Here is a 9318-nt window from a genome sequence, read left to right on the forward strand (position 1 = left end):
ATCTACTGGCGCATGAATACAAGAACTGCATCTGTACCGGGTCTTAGAACTAGTGCTCATATATACACGAGGTGTAAAGCAAGCAAGCGTCTATTTCACAGATTTTAATTGCAACTTACAAAAACTACACACATAAGTCATAACAACACAGGAAAGGAGAGATTACTACTCATATGTACAAGTCAAGGCATATCGATTCCCTCTCTTCCCTATGTGTGAGTTTTCTCCTATAGCTTGTTCAGGAGAGGTCCCCTCTAAGGGCTTTAGCAGCTCTTTCAATTGCTCTGGCAGCCCTCCAGATCTCATGCTCAATTGCCGCTTGCCTTTCTTTTCTACTCATTCTTGAGGATCGAGAAATTGCATCTGCTACTCCAGGGAAGAAAACCAGCTTGCTTTCATAGTCACTGGGAGGCCCATAAATCTACCCAAGAGGAAAATAAAAAACAAAAAAAAATAAATAAATCAGAATGAGTTGTCCGGGCAATATCAGTAAATAGTTTGTTTTAGGAAGTATTTGGAGCTTTACAAAATATGATCATTTAGGAACGTCAAACTAGGGAAAGAGGAAAATCATTAAATTTCTTGAGCATTATACAATGATCATTTCATTCCCCTTGTTCTTCCTGCCATGAAGGAGAACTTCAAAAAAGTCATTTTTATAGTTCAGAACAGGAGCAGTATACTATTGCTTTAGCTGCTCAATAAAAGTCATAAGGAATGTAAAGTTAATGGTATATCCATACTAAAGGCCTATTTTCTTTCAAAGTTGTTTTGAAACAGAGCCTGCCTGTTTTCTGATCTACACAGTTATCAGTTACAATCAGCTTCAAGGAATCAAGGAAAAGAAAAGCACTTACAAGATGCTTAAACCACTGCCTTCCTTGAAGCCCATCAGCATCCAAGAACCCTCTTTCAGCAAGCATCAGGCGATCATTCAATGCACGCTTTTTCAACACTACAGAATCACCTGTAGTTTCTTGCTGTCTCAGTATCTGCTCTTCAAAACGACAGTTAATTTGAATAAATACACTCATAAAAGAAAAGGGAAAATTCAAAACAAGAAATGCCCTACAATTAATTTAAATAAAAACGACATAAAATAAGGGGGAAAATCAAAAGATAAAGCAAGAAGATTTACATAGGAAATTAATTTATGTTCACAATATATGAATACCGAACAAATGTTATTGATTTTACCTTCGCTTCATCCTCAGCTTCTTTAGCTGCAGAGTCAAGTTCTTGAATTGATCTTGTTAGAGGATATAGGGATACACTCCCATCCAACTTGCTCAAGACACCTTTATACGCCTGCCCATAAGGAGAAAATTACAATTTCAATATTTAATCCGTACAGAAATAAAAACACATATTTAAAGGTTTGGACAGTTTTAACTTCTAATGAAGATTTTTTTTTTTTGGTTTGAAACTGAAAACGCTTTCTTAGTAATGGTGATGCAGCATCAAGGTCTACTACACCATGCTTCTAGAAAGTTCATAAGCTTTTAGATCAGGGAGTTATTAATTTTCTCAATGAAAAGCAAGGACTAGAATAGAAAAAAGTTCGGTTTCTGGAGTGTTGTAATGGACTGTGTTGGTTCTATAAAGCTTTTAGTTCATCAAAAAAAACATAGAATAGAAAAAAGTTATGAGTGCTCTTGTTCAATATTTATCATATTCAATCAGTCAATGTTTCACTGAGCTTGACACTTGTCATATGAATTGTTCGGCATTAAATGTGATAGCCAGCTATGCTACACTAACACAAAATTAAACAGCAGATATATAGATTTTTGTTTTTCTTCCTTTTTTTGATGAGTAAAAAACAGCAGATCTATATATTGGGGTTCTGTGCCCATTGTTCCGTGTATCTCATTATGATGTTATTTGAACTTACATACAAGTGGACAGATGTTTTTGTGCTTATGTTCAAGGGAAGGAACTGTTTGGGAGGTGGAGTTGGGTTGACACCCAAAATTGCACAATTAACCTTGAAGCAGGCTATGTGAAAGATTAAATTAAGATAAAATCAACTGGCCAGGTTGCAGTCATTTGAGCCCAAAACTAAGATTTACAATTTGACCTCAACTAAATGATAATAACAACACAGAATAGCATGGCCTTAATCCTAACCACAACATCTTTTGATTCTCGTCTTTCTTTTTTGCTGACAAGTAATTCCAACTACAACATTAATTAGGCAATATTTCCCAAACGCACCAGACATACACAAACAAGAAGAATTCCAAACACATCCAAAAGAAGATTATATGAGCACCTGCAACTGATTAGCATAAGAGACGTAATTGAATGGTATAATTGAATCATCAGCCAGGTGTAGGGCTAGAAGTCCCCAAATTCCTGCAACTGAGATAACACAAAACAGAAATGACATTATCTTGAAGACAGTATTTTAATGACAAATTGTCAGTGCAAATCCATTTATGGATAAAGCTAAGGAAAAAAGAAAGCTTACCAGCTACATGCCGCTGAAACAACGGATCTCCATAATTTGTCATCCAGCTATAGGAGTCAAAAGCAGTGTGATAGACAGGAAAATCTGAATAATAATGAAGATTCATTACCCTACCAAACTGTTACGCATCCAAATTAAGTTGCTAAAATAGTATTGACAAGGTTCAGAATATCACTAGCATTGTCTTAACATTGTAATCCAATAGGGAAAACCAAATTGCAGAAAAGGAAAGAATTCATTATCTGAAGTTAGTGTTTAAACAGCCTATGGAAGTTGATAAAGGCAGTTCTGATTCCAGCAGAGAACACAGGTAGAACCTCTACATAGCGCCAGTACAACTAGGAGTAAGAAATTGATTTGACATTCATAAACTCTCAAGGATTATCAACAATTATTAAGAGTTAAATACATTTTTGCCCCCTATGGTTAAATTTATTTTTTTCCACCTAAGTTTCATTTTGTATCGTAGATGATACCTGACTTATGGCTAAAAATGGATATGGTACTTCTGTCAAAATTTCATCCATAAATTGACGGAAGTCCACGTCAATACCCTTAAAAAATTGATGTGTCACTTTGACTCTTTATAAAAAAAATAAAAAATAAAAAAATAAAAAAATAAAAAAAGAAAAGAAAAGAAAAACTAGAAAATTAAAAACTAAAAAACTATATATATATATATTATATATATATATAATGAAAAAATAAAAAATAGAGCGGTGGCCGCCCATGGGCCATGGGGGTGGTTTGGCCACCCCCAAATTGCAAAACGGAGGTGGCTGAGCCACCCCAGACCAGCCATTGGGGTGGCTCCTCTTTTTTCTTTTCTTTTCTTTTTCTTTTTTTTCTTTTTTCATAAAGTTCATTTTTTTAATCTTTTGTTCATTTTTTAATATTTTTCATTTTCTATTTTCTATTTTTTTTTTTTTTTTTTAATTAGCCATAGGGACACGTGTAAGTTTTTGAAAGGTATTGAGTGGACTTCCGTCAATTTATAGACGGAAGTTGGACGGAGGTACCATCTTCGCTTTTAGTCATAAACGAGGTACCATTTATGATACAAATAAAACCTAGGTGGGAAAAAATAAAGTTGTTAAACCACAGAGGGGTCAAAGGTATTTAACCCTTATTAAGAAAGCATAAAACCAAGGACACATGAAATTACTGAATTGACCTTCTTTAAGGGTCAAAGAGGAAAAAGAAAATTAGTGAAATGAGAATTCGATAGTTTGGCACACAAAAATACAAGAGTGCCCCTTAAACTATATTAACTAGACTTGATTTGATATGCAATTTTTGTAAAATGTCCAATTTTTTTCACCTAAAAAAACTTGTGATGTACATGTATGAGATTTACCTCTGCCATAATATATATCAACTGAAGGAACCCCTGCATGTTGCACGAATGGAGCAAAATCAGAGTCCACTCCACTAAGTCTTTGGATCTACAGTCCAGCCAAGACAATTGCAGTTAAAAGACCAACATAAGTTTCACATCACTAAAAATGAAAGCATGAAGCAAGAGAACCAATTCAATTTCCATTTTTTGCATCCAAAACAAGAAACTAGTTTCAAGAAACCAATCAATGGTGCCTTTGTCACTTTTACTCTTAAGACATACTACAGCACCATAAGTTGGTAGCATATAATAGTACAAAAGAGAAGGCAGGGGAATTTAAGGCCATAAATGCATAGAACACTCTCTGGTCCCAGTTGCTCACTTCTCAATCATTCTTCAAGATCTTTTACATCAAAAGTTCAACTCCAACAAATTTTAGTAAAATTTCAGAGGTTGCTTACACAAACTCTAGTAGAACCGTCTAGAGGAATCATTTGGGCCAAGCTATACACACACAAGAAGTAGATTATGCTAGAGGCTTCTCCATAAATAACTACGACTTAGTCCAGGTGACCATCTACGATGTCTGGGCAGATCAACTCAAGCTTGTCTACGTTGTAGGAGCAGTAATCTAACAAGAAACTTGAGAACCACCTGAGCTGGGAACCTTACCAAGCTCATTTAAGCCTATTCAGAAGCCTAAGAGGCCAAACTCAAGCTGAAGTTCTGAAGTATGAACAGAGAAAATTTAGCATGAGCACCATCAGGTATGCTCAATGAGACAGTTATATCTGTACATGAAATCCTAGAAAATCTACCAAAATAAGCCAGTTCTGTTGCTATATGCATCCTAGAAAATATACCAGTGAAGAAAGACTTGTGTATAGCTTAGAGCTAGAAGGGTTTACGAACTATTCAAGATATGCAACTATTTCTATTGCCTATGGTATTTTTATGATTCTTTGCCACAAATATAAAACCATGGAAATCTGGGCACAAGTATACAAGTATGGACATCTACCTATCTAAGATTACGCTAATGAATAGGTTCATATGGACTCATGAACAAGCTTGAGCTGTAAAATCTGTAAGAAACAAACCAGAAACACAGCTTAGTGTGTTCAGACAAATGAAACTGAAGGCAAGGCAAGGCAAAGAAGTAGGCCTCACCTAAGTTAAACCAATGTGAGGTTTTAAAAGTCTAAGATCAGCCCAGTCCATTAGACCACACTGCCTAGTATCGAAACATATAACAGTTCTACTGGTCAAGAGAGTTCCAGAACCACATCTAAAAAATATGCCAATATTATTATTTTGATCATTTGAAGGTTAATAATTCAATTCCACAAGACTTGATGCCCTCCCTCCAACACACACATAGACACACACAACCATTACAGCACAAAGAAACCATCAACAAAATGATAATAAAATGACTCAGGATTGCCCCTTGGGACCCTAGACACGTTTCAAGTGCCATATGGAAAAGCTAAACATTAGGTAAAACTTACGCTAGTGCCTGCATTTGAGGCAGCCCACTTCTCATACACTGTTGCACCCTCTGAATCAGGATCCTTTACCTGAGATCAGTTGGACTATTAGTTGAGAGTAGAGTCAAATTATTCAAATAGCGAATGTTAAGTCCAAGTCATATCCAAAGAGGTGATCATCGATTTTTTATTTTTTTTTCCTTTTCCTTCTTTTACACTTCACCTTCTTTGTGACCTCAAGAAGGAGATTGTCCAGTTGAGGAGTTGCACCAACAAAGAAACCTGGACCTTGAACCGCACAATCTACATTAAGGTAGGCTACGGCTTTTGAGCCTAGATTCACGAGGTTTTGTTCAACCCACTCAGTGGACCCTATCTGAAAGAACAAACAAATACATAAACTAAATTTAGAAAGTCCACTACACAAAAATAGTCAATAAGACAAACATATTTTTATTTGTTGACACTCTCTACAATGTGTTGGACAAAACTCTAAAAAAACACAACCACAACTCTGGTTGAATATAAGTTTAAATGACTAAATAAGACTTCTTCAAGGCAGACAGTAATGAACTACATGCATATACAGACAAACAAGAGTTGGTTCCATCCTTTCATGTTTGGATTTTTAAATGATCGCAATTGCCAGCCTCATTGATGGAAAGGCAGAATCACAGTTAGAATGAGTGCAGCAGTCACCATAAAATTAATAGCAAAAGACCTCTCTCTCTTTCTCACACACACACATAAATGGTGGTAGTGGCTGTGCCCTCACAATGCAGCAATCTGATTAAAAGGAGAAATGCAACAACTAAAGGGGAGACAAAGCTGCAAGGCAGCAATAATGAAGGCAAATACTAGACAAATTTTCCCATATATTTAGCACTGCTAAAAAAGTAGAACTCCCATGCATTAGGAACTCATGCCTCAGCAACGAATTACATGCATAAGCAATAATATATTATCAGTCACCTAATCTTGATAGGTCATACATAGTTAAAGGATCTCTTGTCATGGAAACAATAATGTTCATCCCTTTTGAAAACCAAAATTCAAGTAACAACTCGGAGATGGATGCTCATTTTTCTCCCCAACCCCACCCCTAGGGTACACATTAATGACCAATGAAAAAGGAACATTACCTACCATCCCAAACTCTTCTGCATCCCAACTGCAGAGAAATATTGTCCTTCTAGGCCGCCACCCCAAGTGCATTAAAAGAGCATATCGCCGAGCAATGTCAAGCAGGGCAGCAGTTCCACTATTAGGGTCAACAGCACCATACGTCCATGCATCTCTATGATTGCCAAGCAGCACATAGCGGTCAGGCTCTTCCAACCCCCTTATGACAGCAAAAACATTATGAATATTCTCTACCCTTTTCTCCCCCTATAAAATGTGAGACAGAAAAAAAAAAAAAAAATTCAGATTAAAAAATTGAGGAAGTTGGCAAGGGGGAAAGAAAAGAATTGGGAAAGCAATAGGCCAAAAAAAATCTAGTACACGAAGTAAATCTCCTGCAAAGAGAAAAAAAAAAAATGAATACAAGGATAAGAATCAAACATAAGTATACAAGACACAGAACAATGCTAAACTCATTAGCACTAATACTATTTCAAAACATGGCTTTCAAAAGGTTTTAGGCTTTGTTGCTTCAAATTGGCGAGACAGTGATAAAGCAGGAATCAAGACCATTGATCCATTAATGAGTATGAGGACAATTTTGTATTCACAAGACAAACCCAAGCTAGGGAGGTTTCAGCCTATCTATAGTCCTTGCTTTTGGAAACCCTTTTCTCAATAAGTAATTATTTGATTGACAACGAAGAATTGTCCTGGGAAACTTAATAAAGAAACTTGCTACAATGTTTTAACAACTACAATAAGTACAAGGACAAGGGCAGTTATGCAACAAAATTATGCAGGATTTTCAAATTTCATCCTAAGAAAAAATAGTTAAATTATCCAACACAGGAGATATATTTAATCACACGAAATCACTTTATTATAATGGCCTTCAATGCCTAATTCGTACTTAAGGTGAAAGCATTCAACCCTAGTGTTATACTGACATGAGATGATATTTGGTTATTGATCAAGGAACAAGGAATTGGACAATCCCAAAACCATTAGGCGATGCAGCTATGCAACAGACCAAAAGCATGCAGGCAACATCCATGCATGCATAATGAACCAAGCCAAGACAAGCCTACCTCCAGACTCTACGGAAATATTTCCTTAGTGGTATCCTAATGTTTCCTTAAATGAATTCCCCACCTCAGTCCACAAAAGTCCTGATCTCAATTCATGTATGACAATTTGTTTTTCGAGGGTGAGTCCAAACTTGTCCATAATCGGCAGTCATAAGCCAAACCAGAAAACCTACCAAAAATTTTCAATAACCGAAACCAACTCAGCCGCCTACCATCCGCATTTGACAAAAACCTCAGGTCAATAAATAGACCACCAAAAAGGCCTACTTTCCCAAACATGTACAGAAAACTTTCTATCCACTGCCAAAAGTACCAAATCCACAACCAAATAAAACCACGTCACAATTCATTCATACCCACCAAGCCCACATCCAAAACTTGACCAAACTTTACTCAAACTACCGGTCTCTTCTAACAAAAAAAAACAACGATAGAACGCAAGCACCAAAGTCAAACTCTGTTCTATTCCAGCACACAACACTTTCCAACAAAAATTTGACTTCAATTTGCATCAAATACACTAAGCAAGCACATATATACACATAGCACCAACCTGGTAAGTGAAGTTCAGCATCGTTGGGCCCGGCCCGACGCCGACCCCAGTTGGCCACCCGGGCGGAGACTGAGCTCCGCCAAGCGAGCCCAAGATGAACTCTGCGGCCTCGGCCGACAAGGGCATAGATGGAATTCTGGGGAATCTTTTCAAAACCTCACTGTCCTCCGAGTGCAAGCGCTCGCCACCGTCGACCCCGGCCCACCCGGGGCTCAGCGGGTCCCCCACTCCACTCATCACTGTCCCTCTCTCGAAGCCCTTTTTAAACATGTCCCCCTCGGTATACAATAGCACCGCCGAGGCCCCTTGCGTCTCGGCCTTTCGGACCATAACCCCTCTCGGCAAACCACCCCTTCTGGCTATCACCACGCACCCGCTAACGTTCACCCCCAACTTCCCCAGCGCACGATAGTCCTTGTCCGTGCCGTGGTTCACGAACACCACCTTAGCGTGCGCCGACCCGGATGGCGAGTAAGCGTGGTAGGGTCGCACCACGTTGGCGGACTCGGCGAGTTCGGCCAAGGGGATGTCAACGACCGTGCCGTTGCTAAAATGCGCGGAGAGCGAGGAGTACACAGGATAAGAGAGGAGCGCCGTGTAGTTTGCCGTACGGGTCTCGAGGTCCAGGTCCATAAATTTGGAGAGCACGTAGTTCACGGTGTCGAGGGAGGCTTTGGTTCCGGCGATGTGAGGGTGCTGAGTGAGGGCGCGCAGGTAGGACGCGAGGGTGCCGTTGGTTGCGGAGGAGAGGAAAATCTGACGGTAGCGGAGGGCTGCCTCGGGATTGGAGAGCGAGGGCGCAGGGTGTGGGTAATGCAGGGTATAGAAGCCCAGAATGCAGAGTACAAGGAGGAGTAGGAAGGTGAATACCGGCGGCGGTTTCGACGTGAAGATTGTGCTCGCCTTCGAGTAGTAGGCCTCCGCCATTTCTAACCGAGCCAGCTGAGCTTAGGGCAGGAAGACTCGGAGCTCAATGCCTGAAAAAAAAAAGTAGGCTCAGAACGCTTTGGATTCAACTAGCGTACAATATATATTTGGGGTGTGTGAATTGTTATATATACTGATATGATATGATAGGAAGAAAGAAGAAAGAAGAGGAGCATGCCTATTGCCTTTGTGTTTGTGACGTGGCCTATGGGAATCATGCGAAAATGACCCGAAGCCCTTTTCAAGTGGGATGGGCCACACGCTTCGCATACAAAAATATACTGATTGCAACCCTTTTGAAGTGGAGTCATCCGGCGTCGTCT

General features: G+C 39.0%; 1 protein-coding gene across 2 annotated transcripts; it reads right to left on the reverse strand.

Moving 5' to 3' along the window:
- Positions 1-74: 74 nt before the first annotated feature.
- LOC133873460 (probable glutamate carboxypeptidase AMP1) lies at positions 75-9102 on the reverse strand. 2 transcript variants are annotated; one of them, XM_062311159.1, is made up of 10 exons: positions 8069-9102; positions 6449-6691; positions 5526-5678; positions 5324-5392; positions 3831-3918; positions 2474-2557; positions 2276-2364; positions 1198-1308; positions 858-992; positions 75-421 (listed from the first exon to the last, which is right to left on the reverse strand). In XM_062311159.1, the coding sequence occupies exons 1-10, from the start codon at positions 8993-8995 to the stop codon at positions 239-241; spliced, it is 2082 nt and encodes a 693-aa protein (XP_062167143.1). In that variant the 5' UTR covers positions 8996-9102; the 3' UTR covers positions 75-238. The 2 variants fall into 2 exon arrangements, with proteins under 2 accessions (XP_062167143.1, XP_062167144.1); XM_062311160.1 differs by lacking the exons at positions 5324-5392; positions 5526-5678.
- Positions 9103-9318: the final 216 nt, after the last annotated feature.

This window comes from Alnus glutinosa, chromosome 7, assembly GCF_958979055.1.
Source record: "Alnus glutinosa chromosome 7, dhAlnGlut1.1, whole genome shotgun sequence".
NCBI lineage: Eukaryota > Viridiplantae > Streptophyta > Magnoliopsida > Fagales > Betulaceae > Alnus > Alnus glutinosa.